Source organism: Tympanuchus pallidicinctus, unplaced genomic scaffold (genome assembly GCF_026119805.1).
Source record: "Tympanuchus pallidicinctus isolate F22 unplaced genomic scaffold, pur_lepc_1.0 scaffold14, whole genome shotgun sequence".
NCBI lineage: Eukaryota > Metazoa > Chordata > Aves > Galliformes > Phasianidae > Tympanuchus > Tympanuchus pallidicinctus.
Window position 1 is genome coordinate 9,864,420 of NW_026294659.1, and position 19,544 is coordinate 9,883,963.

Here is a 19,544-nt window from a genome sequence, read left to right on the forward strand (position 1 = left end):
AAGCTAAGTAGGAGGCTCTTTTGGATGACAATTTTAGATTTGAGTAGTTCAAGCCTACATGATTTTCTAGCAGTTCTCCTGGAAAACTTCCACAGTATTTGCAGAAACGCCTTACTTCTAAAATATATTCCTGTTAGAAAGGAGTATACTTGATGATTTTTAATAATTCCATATCATTAGTAGTTCCGATGGTAGCTATGCTTATCCACCTAATTTCGGTACCTTTTCTACTCTCTGTGCTACGTTTACTCAGGACCTAAGCTATCCAAACGTATGATGCATTTGTGGTAACACAGAATGGATGTATTTCTGGATTAAATGTCTTTGTCTTTGTAAGTCAAAATGAACACAATTTTAGGAAGTATGTACTTTTGCTCTGCAGAGAAATATAAGAAATCCTATCCTATTAGGGAGAAGACAGAACAAATTCTAGGAGTCCCTAATCAGAAACGTTTTGTAGTCAAAAGGAAACTGGAGCTTGGAGGGCAGTGAACAAATCATTGTGTTTTCACCAAGCCATCACCTGCATTTTGTTGGAATTCAATAAGCCTTGCCAGGCATGTCAGCATAATCCTGCTTGGGTAAATTTCACATTAAGTCACTTCAAGAATGCAGCACTGACAGTGTACAACTGCTGTTTTTCCATTGGGGTTAAACAGGCAGCCAATAAAGTCGTCTCTCTTCTTTGGAAATCCTACATTTTTAATGCAATGTTAAGATCTTTTCTTAAATGTACTTTAAAAATTAATTCACTTTTTAACATGTATGAGCCCAAACCAAACAGCAGGAAAAAAGTGTCGGTGTTTCAGGCTGCCCCTGAAAACAGTATTCAGAGCATGAGGGGTCTTAAGAGAAACCACAGGTAAAATTGAATGGACAACTGAGGTAAGTCAAAGCACAGATACAATGGAGAAAACCAAGATATAGTCAAAAGCTTGAGATCTGAGATACAATTCATTTACTTATCCTAAAACAGACAAGTAAATTAAAAGACAATTTTTAATAACTGAAATTGGTGTTTCACTTTCATCAAATTGAATTCCCTGGGAGGTGAAAGTCAATAGCATCTTCATAAACTTATCTTCCTAATTCAACCTCCTCATCTTTTGAATAAGGACAGCTATAATTGACAGGGCTACATACATCTGCTATACAGATGGAGGCAGACTTCACAGCAGTTCCTATTTTGTGACTGGAAATTGTGTGATTTGTGCTTAATAGTGCTAGACCTGGAATAATATGGCTCCTGTAATACTCTTCATAGATCTGTTATCTAGTAATCGCCTGGCACTTCTCCATATAGCAAGTGGAGACAGAAAAACAATAAAATTAGAAACAAATGAAAGCCACAGACCTTTTCAGTAGGATTCAAACACATGTTGTACTCAAGATCACTATCATAATTTGCATTGTTCTATTCAGTAAAAATGTTCTATGTACAGGCAATTAAATGATGTGGTGAAACTAAGAGGCAGCTAGAGCACTAACAAAACTAGAAACACTAAAACATGAGAATATTACAGAAACATTGAAATATGGTTCATTTCCACTTAAACCTAAATGCAGAAGAGCTGCCTCAGTTAGACGAAGCAAGTATGAAATAGGTTAAATTTCCCGAAGTCTCAGAAGTAAAAGACACTGTGTAATTTTAAAGAAGTGAACAGAGTTCTAATTGGCACAGTTGGATTTTTTTGGCAGTTTTTAAAATGTTTCTATTACTCCCATTATGGAACAGTCACATGAAATGACACCTTGCACAGGATCATTACTACCTAAGAACAGTTAGAAGCCAACTTCCTAAACTAAGGATTTTTTTTTTTTGCTTCACTTTTTGTTGTTTTTTTCTGAGCCTCAATATCAAAAGAAATGCTTGAAAATACATGGAGAAGGTTAATTTTTTAGTAGAACAAGGTTTGTCCATTTTTGCATGGGAAAGTACTGTAAATAGTCTAAGGATTTTTTCTAAAGATGATTAAGTAAGTATGGCTTGAAAAATTAGTGGCAGTTCAATCTCTCACTGAGCTATAATCACATTCCCCCAATTAAAGCTTATGTGAAACATAAAGGGCTGACATATACAAAGAAAAGGAGATAAAGGCAGTTAATAGGTTCCGTGTAGACAGAAGTCCATAATACCATGGAATAGTAGTGATCAAAATGAGGAATATATGGTGTAACACAATTAAAACAAAACGATCAAAATAACAATTTTGACACATAATTACCTTGCCGGTGAATCATTCCTCCGTGCATAATTCTTGCCACAATACAATGGTTCAGCTCATTCATTTTTAAAGTGATTCCCTAGGAGAAGAAGTGTATTATACACCTAACATAAAACATTAAGCAGCGTGACTCTTGAGCGGATAAGAACAGTCACTGTTCCTAAAAAGCTTGAAGACAGGATGCATATTATAAGGTAATAAACTTTGCCTCTCCCATAAATATGAGGAATGAAAGCAGATGCTATTTATAAGATGAAGATGCAATAATTTACGAAATCATTGTCTAAGATTCTGATTTGTTAAAGATGTAATTCTGTATTCAAGTGCACAGTTTTACATGGCAGAACCTAATCTGATATAACTACAAGTTTGTTTTTAAACAAAAACAGCTACAGGGGAGCTGCTGCAGCATTTGAATGGAAGGATATAGATAGGGAGGTAAATATACACAATGGTGCTGAACTATTTCAACTATACTTCCAACTGCAAAGTGCAGAAACTTTTACTGAAATCAGTATAACATCGATCTTTATCAGTACAGAGTGAAGCAGAATACTGAGGTTCTCCCCATACCATTGGTTCATCTGTGTTCTTCTGGAACTGCACCAGCCGAACTCGTGTTACATTCTCCATATCCATGTCGCCGTTGGCGCTTTCTGGAGAATCTCCGTTTAAGTATGGAGAGGTGGGAGGAGGTGTAACTCTCAGCGCTTCATCACTGTAAACTTCATGTGCCACTACATCATGAGTTTGAAGTAAGGCCTAGAGGAGATTACAGTAACCACAAGAGCATCATTTTCCACCATCTCTGATGCTCCCCACTCATTTCTTATAAATACTTCGGAAACTCTCCAGAAATAAGAGGTAAAACTCAAGGTATTTATGCCTCATTTTCTATACAGTGACTTTTCTATGAAGTGAGTGTAAGTTAAACAGACTGAAAATCCATGTACACATACCGAACCTTCAAAATCTGCATGAGTAAACACAATTTTCTACTGTAGATGCCTCAGCAAGAATGAGGTTATTTCCTTTTCCCTTATCTTTCCAATACCTGCAAGGTATCAGAATTACGCTTACCTTTATTTATGTGCATAGACACAGAATTAGAAAGATATCTTTTTAAGCAAATTATTCCATAATAATCACTTCAGAAAAACAAAAAGGTATTCAGTTTCCATGGTACTTCATTATAATAAGGACAGTCTATGAATCATTACTGAATGAAACAATGAAATACTGTGTTTTTTGTTCATTAGCCACTATATAACCACTTCCATACTCTCCCCTTCTGCTGGAGCACAGACCCAGCACAGCTGCACTGGATGAAAATAACAATATGAAAGAACAAAATGGCCAAATGCAACCTCATTAGTTTTACTCTTTCCCAATACGAAGAATGGTACAGCATGTAACTGACTACATGTTATTAGATGTATTTGATACAACTGACTGTGTAAGCATAACAACTTAGGGTAAAGACAAGAAGCCTGCATGGCAGTTAAAAGCATAACATATTAATATAAGATGAAGTTGGACAAAGCATAACAACCTTTTGCAAAACAGTATTCAACAGCATCCAGCTTTTTATGGTATGTCATTTTACTTTTCTCCAGGGTATCTTTAAGACCCCTGGAACATCTTCATTTCACACTTGCATTTAACTCTTAATGAGGAGTATATTATAGCTAAATTGCTTCTATCCAAAAAATAAATACAATTTGTATGTGAACATGTTTTTACTATGCTTGTATTTACTCATCAAGGACCAAACAGAGAAAGATCCCATCTCTGTACCAAAAAGGCTGGGCTTCTCAGAGAAGGACTGATAAAGCCTCACAATGTACTGTAGAGATATTAGTGACTACTGCAGATAGGTCTAACAGTATTGTAGCTAACATCTTGCTAACTGTCATTTAAATGCTCTTGCAAAACTCATCAGTCTTGCAAGGCTTTAATTCTTTTTGGCAGGCAAATCTGACTCTGAAGATCTTCATCTTCAATTACAATGTTTAAGCAAAACAGACTGAAATAATGATTGAAAAAACATCCCCAAAAGATGCATTTGTTAAATGGAACCCAAGGCAGAAATGGGATTTTCATGGCCTCTGTTATACTCTTAAAGTGCTCCCGAGACAGCGCTTCAAATGCTCATCATGTCATAAAAGATAACTTCACTAACAGTTTAAGCTAACTTTCCTCAAGTCAAACTGTAGTTGGGAATTCAGCATTGTAATGGTGGAGCAGAATTTCCTTAACTAGTAATGCTCTGCCCACATTCTTGCCTATTTTTCCAGTGTTTTAAGACCATCTACATAAATATTACTTCAGTTAAGTATTCAACTGTACAAGCATTTTATTTATTAATTTATTTAGTCTACCACTAAGTTGAAACTTGTAACAATTTCTCAAGAACTCCTCTCTTCCGTCTGTACTAGTTTAATAACATTTTCTGTTAAGAGGTCTGAACTATAAATCTAAGTCAAACTACTTTAGATAAATAAATTCTGAATTTGATTTAACTTACAAGTAAGCGTTCCTAAATACTAGTCAAATTCTATTATCTGGAAGCTGTTCACAGTTGCCCCAAATAAGATGAGAAAACTACTTGTTCAACTTCATGCACTTGCCTGCACTTGTATTCTCCACCCTTTAATACTGCATTTCTTATGCAATTTGTGACCTTACATTTGCTTCATTTACCTTGCTTTATATTTTTATCAGTGATATGTTTTTAATATGAAACTAAAATATGGTAATTTGAACTTTTTTAAGGTTCAGAATTATACTAGATGACTTCTGAATGTTCCAACAAAGATTTAAACAAATTCACAATCACCAGATATTTAAATATGGCAACCTTATCCACAAGACACATAAGAATAAAATAACACTGAAAAGCCAAGAAAATCAATGAACTTGAGGGTGCACCTCAGGTACTGTGTTTGGTTTTGGGCCCCTCGCTGCAAGACACTGAGGTCCTGGAGCGGGATCACAGATGGGCGACAAAGCTGGTGAGGGGTCTGGAACACAGGGCTTGTGAGGAGCAGCTGAAGGAGCTGGGAATGTTCAGTCTGGAGAAGAGGAGGCTCAGGGGAGACCTCATTGCTCTCTATAAACTACCTGAAGGGAGTTGTAGTGAGCTGGGGGTCAGACTCTTCTCTCATGTAACCAGTGACAGAACCAGAGGGAAAGGCTTCAAGATGCACCAGGGGAGATTTAAGGCTGGACGTTAGGAAATACTGCTTTTCTGAAAGAGTGGTCAGGCACTGGAATGGGCTGCCCAGGGAGGTGGTGGAGTCACCGACCCTGGAGGTGTTCAAGGACATGGTCTAGTGAGAGCTACTGGTGATGGTTGGACTGGATCATCTTGAAGGTCTTTTCCAACCTCGGTGACTCTGTGATTCTGTGAACATGAACATCTCTATCCCAATAAGAGTATGAAAAATCCACACTTTACTGGCTATATACATAGAGTTATAAAGCTCTACACATAACCTAAACTATAAACACATTTAAGTTATAAGCAAATGGGATGGCTTATCTCTCATTATCTTCTAATTATGTACACATTAGATAACAATAAAAATAATTGTAAAATACTGTTACCATGTTAATACACATGTTCCTACTTGTCTTGTTGCTCTTGTTTCTGTGCATCAGAGCTCAATAATTCACTAACCAGAGTATTGCTCTATATAATGCTTGGCAAACACACTGACTGTAAACTGACAGTACTGTTATACATACGCAATACACAGTTACTTCCTTTCATCAGTCATGTTCCCTTTACAGAAGCTAAGTACCAGACAGTTTAGTTTGCGGTAGTTTTAGAATTTTTATTTGTCTGTCAATATGGCTGAGCACCATTCTACCTTGTTGCATTTTCTGTTTCAAGCAGGTATTCCTATTAAATGTTGACCCAGATTTGCTATAGACTTTAGGGTAGGTATCATCTTGAGGCAGCAACATATGAGCATGTTGCAGAGACCAACACCTTCCACCTTGCCCTGTGCCCTGAGTGCCCATCAGCTGCTAGATTATACTGTCTAGTTTCTGATGTACATCTCCTCAGGTTTTTACCTGCAAGGAGTCTAGCTTGCTTGCTCTGAGCCCTTCCCATGACACAAGCAAAGTACTGTAAGGGAAAATGAGGAGATTCATTTAAAAAAAAATACTCCTGAGCTAAGCTAAAATAATAAAATCTACACTCAAAGCTACTCTGGCCATCAAAAGAAGGTACTGGGACATGCAGCTCTCCAGTTTTCATCTTCTACCTGAATATGAGGTTGGTTTCAGATCATTCTTTCTTGGAAATTAGATATATCCTTCAGACTTAGAGTAATTCAGCTTTCAGGTGAGCAAATTCCACAAAGCTCCCTGTGTATAATCCTTGTGTTAGGGAAAGTCACAATGCATTGTTTTAAATGGACAACAGTGTACAGCAGGTTGAGGAAAACACTGAATTTGGAATTCATGAATTTTATCCACATAATAAACAAAAGAAATCCTTTAACTGATTTCAAAATACTGACCTTCACTAACTTGCTATAATGCAAGGACATCCCTCAACTTAGGCCAATGGCCGCACACAAGTCAGGCAGACACAAGAGGAGCTGATATGTAATGTCAATTCACTTCCATTGTACAAGCTATTCATTTACTGTAAAATAATGTTAAATGAACTTTGACTTTGCAGTGACTTCACAATCTACCATGTTAGAACATACCTTTATCCTAACAACATTTTGGGAAAAAGAAAAAGGAGAATCCCTGCTCTGCCTATGGATATCCAAAAAGATTCACTCCTGCCTCAACATACTTCCCAGATCCCCCAAAATAGACCATGACACTTCACCAGAAGTAGGATTACTCCATACTGCAGACCTTAGGCCTTTTCACTGACCTATGGAAGTGTTTAGCAGCATAAGTAGTCAAATAATTTTACACTAGACAAATAACTGCCTGATGCTGTGTAGGAGAAAAAAACAATCCCTCCTGTATTGTCACTATAAAAAGACAGTGAAAATATTCATTTTATTTTATTATTATTTTATTTTTATTATTTTAGCTTAACTCAGGAGTATTTTTTTTGAAATGAATCTAAAATCATTAATATGTAACTACTGTTATCAGCACGACTTTGAGATTCTTTTGTTGCTTACTCTCCTTAAAACAGAAGCAATGAGAGCAAAATATTTCAATCAGCCTGCTCTGATGAGAACTGGCTTTCTGGAAAAGCATTCCTAAAATCTGCTGATTATCTTTGTGACAGTTATAAACAATAGTCTCAATATGTTGTGGTCCCACAGTAGTGGAGACCAACAGTAGTACTAGTAGCTAGTAGTAGTAGCTATTTTGCTAGGTCAGCAGATTAGAATCATTTATTAGTAGGTATATTGCACTGTATACAGTTTGTCACCTGCAAATTTTAGGGAGAACTTACTTAGTGAACTAAAGTTTTTCAATAAAAAAATATTTTCTAAAAAAATTAAAGGCAAAGTTTAGTATTTGCTTACCATGAAATGAGGTTGTGTTAAAATACGCTTTAGCTCCTTTGCATCACTGTTTTCTGGGTAACATGAAATTTCTTCCAATACCTGCAAAATACATACAAAAGACATTCATAGTAATTGACCCTCATGCTGGCCAGTTCTCTGAAAGATTATTAAAAATATTTTTGACAGATAATGGCATTTGAGACTGTCATCACAAAGGAACAAAACATCGATTTCCTTATTTCAATTTCCTTATTTTCTGAGACATGGCCATACTTCAGTTTATCACGGGGTGAAGAAAGAGAGAGTTAGTAAGTTATAACTCCTTTGCCTGCAAATCAATACTGTCTCCTTGATGTCCAGCATGTAACTGCTTGAACAACAAAAGCAGAGCTTTCTGCTTATGGGAGCAGCTCCCAGGATTAACCGCTGGGAAATATTCTACAGAACTTTGTGGTTTTCATCACTGTGACTTCAGTTATTTCACTGTTTTAAGGTCTTTCTGTCCATTCCATTTTAAGAACACTGTAAACATTTTTTTCTATGGCATTACTCCCCACAACTACACTTGCTTCTAACGACAACACAACTATTTCTTTTTTTTACTTGTTGCCAAAATATTATTTGTCAGGTGTAAGAAAATCTGTAGTTTATATATCTTTTGCAATAATGGGCCAATTTTATTGCACGTCGAGGTTTGCACTTCATGGAATTATTCATGCTACTCTTCTTTTTTCCCGATTTAAAGAAGCTGATGCCTAGTAATATATCTAATTTTTGTGTAGAAGTCATATCAGACTTTTCCTGGAGAGATTTATATTGAATGTAAAAGATACTGCGTTTACCTAATGACTATTCCACTTTAACACTGATAATGCTGCAGCAAAAGTTAAATGATGAAACTAAATAATACATATATATAATCCTTATAGATAAATGGAATTCTACAAGTTTATGCAACATGTTATGTAACTTAAGCAAGCAGTGGTAGAATCCCAGAATTCAGATTATCCCATAATTCAGATTATGAGGCCGAATACATATCTTAATAAAGACCATCCCATGTTAAATACAATAAAACTTTCTAGGTAAAATACATATATTCAAACTATTACCTCTTTGGCTCTCTGTACAGCATCACTTGGAGGATTCCTGATCTGTGGTGAAGATTTTGTGTTTATTTTGTCATAAAGCTGTAAGAACAAGAAAACAAACTATTGAAATCATATGCTACTTTATATAAAGTAATGATGACATAATAATATCCGGTTTATGTTACCGTGATAAAGATGATAGCTGAGCAGCAAGTTCCACAGCTGTTCTGTATATAAAACGTAACAGCTTAGGGTTTTGACTTTTCATTTTTAAACATTTCCTGATTTGAACATTGCCATACACCCAGAGTTTGTACGATGACATGGGAAAGTTCGGGAGGTTAAGGGATTCTGCAAACCTCCCATGCTTTTGGAGCAGATTTATGAAAACTATGTACTCTTCAACCAAGAGATCTATGAATCCTGAATAAATACACCATGCATTCCACTATAAAATCAAATTAAACTACATATTCTACTTCTCTCAATAAATCAAGCATCAAACACTGTAAACAGTATCTTAAATAAAGCTCAAAGTATGGGAAAATACTTTTGAAGACAGAAAGTTACAAAAACCTAAGTCTCTGAAAGAGAGAAACAGTAACTGTTACAAGAAAAATATTCTCAAAAGAGTACTATTCTCCAAGTAGAAACTTTTGGCTTACAATTGCTACAATATAAAAATGGTTACACCTTTAATCATTTTTGTTTAATCAATTTACAATTGTTTTTGTTAGATGAGATATAAGATACATCTATTTTCAGGATATTAGAGACTTTTCTTTCAGAGTGAGGGTGGTGATATTCTGGGACAGGTTGCCTAGGAAAGCTGGGAAATCTCTCATTCTTAGAAATAATCATAATTCAACTACTAAAGGCCTTGATTAATGTGATTGTACAGATCTACTCAGAATTCGACAGATATCTTCAGAGGACAGTACTCAAATATGGAAAATAGTTTGTGGAAACACTCATCATACAGCCTAGATAAGAACCCCAGCATTTACAGTGCTCAACAAGGAGTTCTTGAGTGCTCAATGTTAAGATGATCAAAGCGCGCAGCTTTTCTCTCAGACCTTACAGCCCCATTGGCTGGCAGATGACAGATCTTCAATGCCCAAAATTGTCAAGCTACAGAAATGCCTTCATGTGGCTTTATCACATAAAACACCATTAAGTTTTAGAAGTCAGATAAATTGCAATGCTTACAAAAGCAACCAACATTATCCTCTTCCCTGTGGTCCAATACAAATGTTGAACATATATAAAGAAATACAGAAACAGTGAATGATGTCACTTATCCCCAAAAACATTGCTCAGAGGACAGCTATACCTCTGTCTTGTGGAAAGAAATGCAAAGTCAGGATAAATGAGTTTCTTTCACATAAACAGTTTCACCTTCTACTGCTATACTCTGTAATCTTGACCATTGCTGAAGTTCTTGGAAGGAAAACTTCCTGTTATCTGATAGCTTAAGAGAAAATTCAGTTGTACGCACAATTAATTGTATTTACCTTTTCCTAAATAAGAAAATAAAAGCCACCAACACTCCAGCAACCTCAAATTACTAGGTTTCATATTTATACACCTGTTTAGAAAACACATCAACTTTCAGCTGTGTACTGATTGAAGTGCAGGATGAGTTGCTGAAAACGCATGACATGCAGCATGATTATTCAGTGAACTTTTCTAACCAGGTACTTTTCTTTAATGTGTGACTTTCTTTAGTCACACATGTATCTTAAGAGAAATGAAATTGCAGAAAAGTTAGCATGAAAATACATATGTATGTCAGTAATCCATGAACAATTCTTCCTGTTCAGGTTCACATCTTTATGCATTTCTTGTGTACGCTTAAAAGAATTTAAACTAGGATGCTCAAGATTGTACAAAAAGAAAAAAAATTAACATTAACTCTTAAGTCACAGTAAAAATGAGGACGTCCAATAAAGATGTATCTTTTAAAACACCAGAAGTCCAAGAATGGCAAAAGGATGTTACCCTGCTTCACAACTAACCTATGAAAGGAATTTATTTTGTTGCTTCTAATAGTTTTGCTGTCACTTGCTGGGATAAATTTTGTTGTAGACTGTATGCTGTGAAAAAGGAGGATGAAAGGCTGAGAAATAAATCATTTAGTTTCAGGCAAAGGGGACGAGGTTCCACATCTTTAGACAATTAATCTTTTCTCTATGGTCACAGGAAAGTGACAAGCCTTGCCAGTGGGCAGTTAAAACATTGATTAATTATATAGAGAAGACCGCATTAAAACTTGGTTTTCAGTTCTGATTATCTTACTGTTGACACTCCATTTCTTCCAATTCTTCTGATATAAAAATAACAGAAAACACAACGAAAAATCCCAAGAAAAAACCTGAAATTAGCACTTAGTCTGCTCTAACAACTTAAACGAGGAAAAAGAGGCAAAGTTAACTCAAGTTTTACCCTTCTTCTTTACTATTTTAATACTTGTTGAGCATGCAGTACTCTTGCATAGAACATACTGTATGGTATGAAATAGAAATCAAAGAAAATAATGGTAAAATGCCACAGCAAATGTAACCTTAAGAATTCCCAGGATTTTGAATAGTTGGCATCTCAGTCTCACTCCTCAATCTGACTTTTCAGCACTTGCTACCCAGAAAACTATCAAAATTAAGAGCCTGCTCTAAAGTTGAACAAGCACAACTAATACTAACACAAATCTTGATATGAAAACATAAACTGACATTATAATTAGCGGAATAAAATTGCTTCTTAAAAAGACAAGCTTTACTTTTAATTTTGCATTCTAGAAAACAAATGCTATGCATATCCTCAGCCGGTCAAGAAGTATTGTCACTGAAAGTGTAAGTTTACCAGCTTTCTCCTTAGGAGTCAAGACATTTGTCTTCTGTCTGTAAAGCAGGAGTCTGTTTCTTCTGATATTAAAAAGCAGACAGCGCAGAAGCCTAATCCACAATCAGGCAGACAAGACAAAACAACAAATTCTTCTCTTCTGACTACTTTTTCAGATGTGCAGAGATTTCTTTTTAACCCTTTCCTGTAACAGAAGTCAGAATACTGTCCAAACAATCCCCATTTAATGTTACACTCAGAAATGAAGGACTGGAAATTTAAACCCACTGCATGGTTTAATTTCAAACGCAATCAATGTTTGACCATGCAGAAGAATCAGTAAATATTTTATCTATCCAGAATTGGAAGTTTCTTTGATGTAAAGGAGAAACTGTTCTTAAAACACGACCTATTGAACTGCCAGAATGTTAAAAAAAAACCCACAATCTTTCAAGAGAAATACACATTTTGTGAAGAGTTGGTTATAATTCAAACAGGCAGACAGTGGGCTGCCAACCTTAAATATAAAACCCTGAACAGAAGCATCTAAAAACAATTATTAGAACACATGTCCTTATATATTTGACTTTTCCTTTCTGAATGATAAAGCCATATGCCACCTGGTGATGTTACAGGAATGTTTTTCATCACGTCTAGGTTTTTGTATCATCTAAGAATTGTCCAGTTGAGATGCTACCCCTTGTACAGCAACATTTATTAACAAGCAGCCCTGCTGCCATTTGCTACCTTTCACAGATGCCTGTAGTAGCACACCACTCATCTCTGAGGCCACAAGATGAAAGAAGTCGGTGACCTTCTGAATGAAATAACGTTCACTTTGAATTGTATCTCTGTGATACATTTATTTACACATTTATGGCAGGATAGGAGTACAATCAACCTTTACATTCAAGAACCTTACACAGTGAAATGCAGTGAAGAGAAGATTCCACATAGTGAAATATTGGCTATGACAGGTTCCTTGAAACATTATCCACAGAACAAGACAGTCTGAAGCAGTCCATCAACTCTGTACAGACAGATAGATTGGCTTCTGCATATGTCATGTCACAGACCTGACAGTTGCTATGACTGCAGCTTGCAATTTTAGGCACTCATTGTTTCACTAACCCTGACAGTGCTTATACCATTTGGACATACTCGATTTCTCCCTACATATTCATGCAACACAAATAATCTTTTATGCAACAACAATTCTTATAGTAGCAAAGAGAATACTGAATTTCACTTATTTTTTCATTGTTTATATGATAAAACTAAAATACACATTGTGAAACTTCTTTTTGAAGAACTTTTATCTACAAAATGTTGCCCAACTTCCATTTGTTTTGAAATTTACTGTTATCACATATTCATAATCTGTTACATTTAGACAGTTACAGTTGCTGCTATCTATGTAAAAAGAAAATACAAAAAAGCAAATTTTCTTATGCCTTTGCCTGTAACAATAGGTAAGAGAAAACAGTGGCATGCAAACTCAATCATCCCTATGCAACTTCGATTTCTATTCTAGACTGCTTCTCTTTTTTTGGGCACCACTCCACACTTGCACATCACTTGTTTTGAATCAAGAACTTAACTTTTGAAGGGAAGAGAGAGATGTCCAATAATATCTGACTTGTATGTCCTATTTCTGTGAAAGTGGATATACATTCAGTATACATTAGTTATATGAAAAAAAAAAAAAGCTCTATCAGAACTTACTTCTCTTTAACAGAAACCACTGTGTTTTGTTTCTTTTTGCATGTATTATTATGCAAATTCAGACATAAACGATTTAGGAACAGACTTTTTTTCTTTTTTTTTTTTTTTTGCCCCACAGTCATCTTTCGATGTGTTCTTGTTGATTTGCTTAACATTGCTGTGTTTTTCTCCTTTTTAAAGTAGTGTCATAGAAGTACTGATAGTAATCAATTATCTTACCCCTCGAAATCACATTTTATTTCCTTGTGTTTAATTTCAAGTGCCTCTAAAATCTGAAGTGCCTCCTCTTCTCCACTGACTACCTAAGCTATCATCATGCATAATGAATCTGGACTCCAGTATCTAACAGCATTAGATTTCTGTGCTTTATCGTGAAGATTAATCCACTGACAAAGTAAAGTAGGGCTCCAGTCTAGTAATTTGTCTCAGACCTCAAGAAAATTTACATTAATGATCATCACAAAAACTCCACTGACTGTGGAAGGCAGCAGCTCTCAAGAAATGACAGCTGTTTCTAAGAGCTATGCCAGACAGTACATGGATACATTGCAATCTATTGGATAGGTTGCAAAATCTGACATTATATTATATAGCTAAGTATATGTTTTCTTGAATTGGAAAATGTGTTAGCAAAGCCAGGGATTGAATGATCTTAAATAAACGCATGCAACACTTTTAAGCCATACTGGCAAAAAACCCCAACCAAGTGTATAATTAAATAAACAAAAACCTACAATCACCATTAGATTTAACTACACCGATGATTGAAAGAAATTAATTTAAGGTGAGGTGAAGATTCTGCTTTCACTAAGTACCAACAGAACGAGCACAGCAATGTGAAAATCAACACAATGAAATTCTGTAGTCCCAATAAAAAGAAAACACCAAACAGACATGGGTGGTTATTATGTTGTTTAAAAAAGTATCAAATGATACCCTCCTACATTAGTTTTTTTTTTTTGAGCATTATTCTTCCAAGCGGATATAAAACAATCAAACAAAAGATCTGAGTGGAGAGCAATAAAGCCATGAAAATTTAGAAAACATGATTATGAGAACATAATGAATTCTTATCTGACAGAAAGTACTGAAGGAGGAATGCAAAACAATCAAAACATGCTGCCAGTTTTCCAATCAAGGAAATGTCAATGATCAGTTCTTCAATTCCACTGATAATAAAATAGGAAAAAAAATTCTTAATGTGTACCAGGGATGCAAGAAAAAAATTATGTTTAGAAAGTCAATGAAGCATTGGAATGCACTACTGTAAGGAAGGAAGGAATATCCTTTACTGATTTTTTTAACAATATGACAGCAAAGCCATCAGTGGAAACTCTTCCCAATTCTATTTTCACGTGTTCACCTGTTGTCCCTATTTTCCTAAAAAAAAAAAAACTACCCAAAACTCTGGGGAAAAAAAGAAAAAAAAAAATCCTGTAACTGAAAATCACTTCCTGTTTTTAATTTGATTTTTTTTTTTTTAAGAGCATAATTTCACATTGTACTTGAACATATTTGCAACTTCATGGTCACAATATTTCAGTAACACAGACATTCAGTTTTTTTTGCTACATCAGGTATTTAAATTGATGCTCATTTCAAGAACAAAGAAGACAAAACACATCTTAAAGATGATACCAAGCAGCTAATAAAAATAAAAACTAAGGAAAACCAATCCCTCATCACAGAAAGGGCTGTTAGAAGACATTTTGATATTCTCTACAGAATAACCTTTATCCTCATCTTACCCCCATATTCCAAAATGGGCTAGAGATCTATAGCATGAAGTACAGATACAGATAAGCCTAACTGGGTGACACTGAGTGTATTCTGCAGTGGGAGGTATCAGTTGTTGAGGTTACAGTCATTTTTGTTTCTCCTTATCCATATAAGTCTTTTGTCATGACGCACTGAGAATAAAAATACAATGCAGTGAACTCTTTTGTACAGAGAACAGTCAATGTGTACCAGCCAACTACTTGAATGACTGGAAGGGGGATGCAAGGAGGCCTGACAAACTTCAAAAGCAGAAGCATATTTTACTGGGATGTTACTGCATTGCCCTTGGGTATCGTAGACTTAACTGCAGACAAAGTGCAGACTGAAATATAAGTCTAAAGAAATTGGAGGTACTACCAAACATTTGCAGACCATATCCTAGACGCTGTAGCATTTATTTATTTTTGACAGTTGTCAAAGTAAGCCCCAGGCTCTCAGAGAAGTAAGATTGTCTGGAAATACTAAGTTCTATCAGGAAAAACAAAAGATAGCCCTTATGCTTAAAAAAAAATTTGAAACAAATCTGAACTACACCCAACAAAAAAAGAATTGAAGAGAATGTGCAAAGTCAAATATGACAATGATCCTCCATATCTTAAAACAGCATCAGTGATGTTAACTAAATATTCCACAAGCATTAGGAATGCCCTTTAGAGTTCTTTGACAGATGTGGGTGCAACACCATAAAAACGCTCTGTAATCACAGGATTTTTTGGATTCTATATACTAAAAAAGATCTGCAAGTGAATTCTTTTGGAATAAGACAATGCTGGTTGCACACGCACACATATGTGCAGACACAATGACACAACACTGAGGACATGACATTCGGTCAAGAGGAATGGGCTAAAAAGTGCTATCCGCATTCTACATACGCAATTTTTAAGCTGTATTTCTCTTGGTGATTCACCATATCAGTACTATCAGTACTATGCCTATAAATATTCAGAAGTGACAGAACCAGTTAGAAAGAAGACAGGTTAAGTGCAACACAACAACTGCTGCAGTGCCATGCTATCCAACCCAGAATTTTGCAGTTGTAAAGTGATGGTTACACACATTTCTAAATAAAATAAAATAAAATAAAATATCATAATCAAGATAAAAGTTATTTTTATTTGCATTATTTGCATTCTTATTTGCATTCTTATATGCATCTTATTTGCATTAGTCATGTGTTTAAGAGACCTCATCACACATCAGTATTGCATTTATTAACAAAGATAGAGCAGAACTAGTTTCTGCTCTGGAGAATACCTATAAGACAAATTATCTCTATAAATCTGTAAAACAGAGAAACAAGAAGAGCAAGAAAACAACAAGATGATGCTGACTAGGAGAATGATCTACATACCCTGGGAACACAGAAAGTAAAATTCAAATATATGAAGGAAGCTGAAAATGGAAGATATTTTAGGGAACAAAACAATGCAGAAGACATTCTAGAATTGTCTCTGCTTCTAGTTCTCTTTCAAATATGGCAATTTTTTTGGACAATTTACCTTTTAGAGAAAAAACACTCTGCTGGTGATGAGGATTCAGTCCACCTGCTGAGAGAATTCTTCCAGCAGTTCTCCCTAAGGCTTGGTTGCTGCTCCTGCTATCCTACTTGGGAAATGAGTTTCCATTGCAGTGTGAGAGACAGTCCCTCCCACTCCCTGGGGCTGAGCATGCTGCCTCTGCTGGACTGGGATAAAAGCCAGATCTGGTTCCCCAAATAGCAAGGTGTTCTCCTGCCAACAGTTTCTTTCTTTCTTTAATCAAATATTTTCCATTTGCTCTTGTCTAACAAATGTATCAATTACAATATAATTAAAAATAGGAAATCAAGGTGATTAAAGAATGAGAAAGGTTTATTTCCCATAAGCATAGAGCGAGTTTGGCAAGTTATCTAGCACAAATACACTTTCTGCTTTACATGTGGGACAGAAATGTATTCATATTTCACTAAAACATGTTCCAGTTACTAGTTTTAGTGTAATCAGTATTCAAGAGAGTAAGTACAAATCATGATCCAAAAACCTCGAACCACATTGTGTGCTTCACATAGAAAGCCATATTTAAATGAAAACACAGAAAAATGAGCCAATAAATGAAAATATTTAAGCTTTCTAGACTCAGTCTGAAAATAAAAATGCCTTTTGCTTTGCTTTTATGAAGTGTATAACAGAATTTTCAAATTAACACACTTTGCTCAGAAAATAGCAAAGGGGGGGACAAATACAAGAAGAATTTTCAAATAGAGAACTGGAGTGTCAATCACATTGAGGCACTTTAATAAGAGACATTCAAACATCCTGCCAACATCCAACATTGTGAGGGTAAATAGAACAAAACAAAATAAACACAGTTGGAAGTTTTAGCCAACGATGTAAGAAGCTAAACTGAGAACCCAACAGCATTCTTTTTAGCAGAAGCGAAAGTATGTTTCCTTAAAAGTCTGGACATCAGGACTGAATCTCTTCAGATGACTTGAGTTCAAAATAAATATTAAGGGAATTCTGAAATGTGCATGTATGCATGTTCCTTTGGTACATTACCATTAGCAGCAAAGGGTAACAGACACAAAAAAAGAGATTCTCTTTAAAAATCATATGCCTTAAATATATCCACTGTGAATAAAAATGCATCTCTAAGGGTAAGAAGTGGCTACACATAAATGTATCTTTCATATAACTACTCCAAAAACCAGCAGTATCATTACATTTAAGTAAAGCTGTATGTGTGTAACACATTACACCAGCAGAAGGTAAAATAAAATTTCGTCAAAACTCATCATGCTTTCATCACAGACACATTTACAGAAATAACACTTACCTTAAATATTCATCTATGAAAATAATGCAACTTCTTAAATTAGCAGCCAAAATGTACCAGCCTAGAGCACTATCTGACTGAAGACAGTGAGACACAGACAAAGCTAGCAGCACAGAGGCCCCAGTCACACAAAAGCTGATATTGTTCTCCCACTGAGCAAAAATCTCACTTGTAAATCAAACGACATCTGCATTCAGAATCACCCACAGAAACTGTCCCTGGAGAGGTGACCAAACTACTTGACTCAACAAGAGAAAGATAGCAGCCTTTAGTTTTGCTTTTTAGCAAACCTGGTTTCCTTTCATATATTAATAGACAGAAAACACAGTTTGTTAAGATCTTCCCCACTGGGGAAGATTGGCCTTGAAGCCCAGTATACTTTTCAAAACAAATGATCATTAATAAATTTTTTTTTTTTTTTTTTTGTCATGGCACAAAAATAGTCGAACACAAAAGCCGCCAAAATCAGTAATCTCCTCACATTCATTTCTAATTTCTTGACCAGAACTGCTGACAAAATACAGCAGATCATCCCGGGATCTTTTACATGAAAGTCAATTAGAAAAACTTAAATAATTTTCTAAGTTTTAAAAAATCTGTCAGCGATAATAAAAGGCTGTTCTACTATTCCAATTTAACTTCTTTTCTTCATGAACTTATTTATACACTTCACTTCATTATGTCCTTTATGACCTAAACTGGATACCAAAATGAAAAAAAACAATAGACTTATATTGTCCTAAAACCAGAAATTTCTAAGTTCCAAACAAGAATGTCATACAGCATTCACCACCATTATGATCATCAGATTTCTAAAAGGAGTGTGAAAAAATACCTGTCCAATCCAAAGCTACTCTTTTACTTTATAAGAAATAACAAGTATTAAACTATTAATATGTATACATATGCTAATAAATACAGTTATATCTAGAAGGTCTCTTTTTCTTTTTACTCTCCCCTGTGAACATAATTAAGATTTTAATAATGACTTTTGTACATAAATTACCAAAACCAAACAAATTCAAAAATGTTCTACTCAGAACTGTGTAAAAATCATGCAATGGAAATGTTTAATAAGATCACATGAGGATATGCTGTTATATTGGAGGACTGGGCCTAGAGTGCACATATATTACTTTGTAAGCAGATGCCACCTTTTCCTCCTTTGTTTTGAACTGCTTTGGCACCCAGATTGAAAGAATCTTATGTCAGTTGATCAAAGTAGATAAAAATTAATCAATGAAAAACAATCAGTGGGATGATAAGAATCCTCTTTTCTATGGCTTTCAGTCCTGCTTTCTACAGCTTTCAGAAATGCACCTAAGTTAATGAATTACTGACATCTTCTACTTGTGGATTATTAATGAAAAAAGCAAACAATCAAACTTATGCTCTTAATACAAAGATTATTATCATTATTATTATTTTTTCCCAGAAAAAAAAGAGTTAGTTCAGCAGCGAAAGAAGGTATTTCAGCTGAAGGAATGATCTATCATCATGCCCCTAATTTAAAACTAAGAATAACTCTTGAGAAAGAGTAGGAACATGAGAACTAATGTAACTGTGGT

At 35.2% G+C, this 19,544-nt stretch overlaps 1 protein-coding gene across 11 annotated transcripts in view; it reads right to left on the bottom strand.

The window, feature by feature from the left end:
• CASK (calcium/calmodulin dependent serine protein kinase) overlaps positions 1-19,544 on the bottom strand; it is a 195,991-nt gene that overhangs the window by 30,685 nt on the left and 145,762 nt on the right. For 10 of the 11 annotated variants that reach the window (XM_052674191.1, XM_052674196.1, XM_052674193.1 and 7 more), the window contains 4 exons: positions 8,839-8,916; positions 7,745-7,825; positions 2,799-2,987; positions 2,226-2,304 (listed from right to left, as the gene is read on the bottom strand). In XM_052674191.1, the coding sequence (XP_052530151.1) occupies positions 2,226-2,304; positions 2,799-2,987; positions 7,745-7,825; positions 8,839-8,916 (427 nt within the window). Of the gene's footprint in view, positions 1-2,225; positions 2,305-2,798; positions 2,988-7,744; positions 7,826-8,838; positions 8,917-9,002; positions 9,034-19,544 lie in introns of those variants that run through there. The other variant, XM_052674201.1, reaches the window with a different exon arrangement.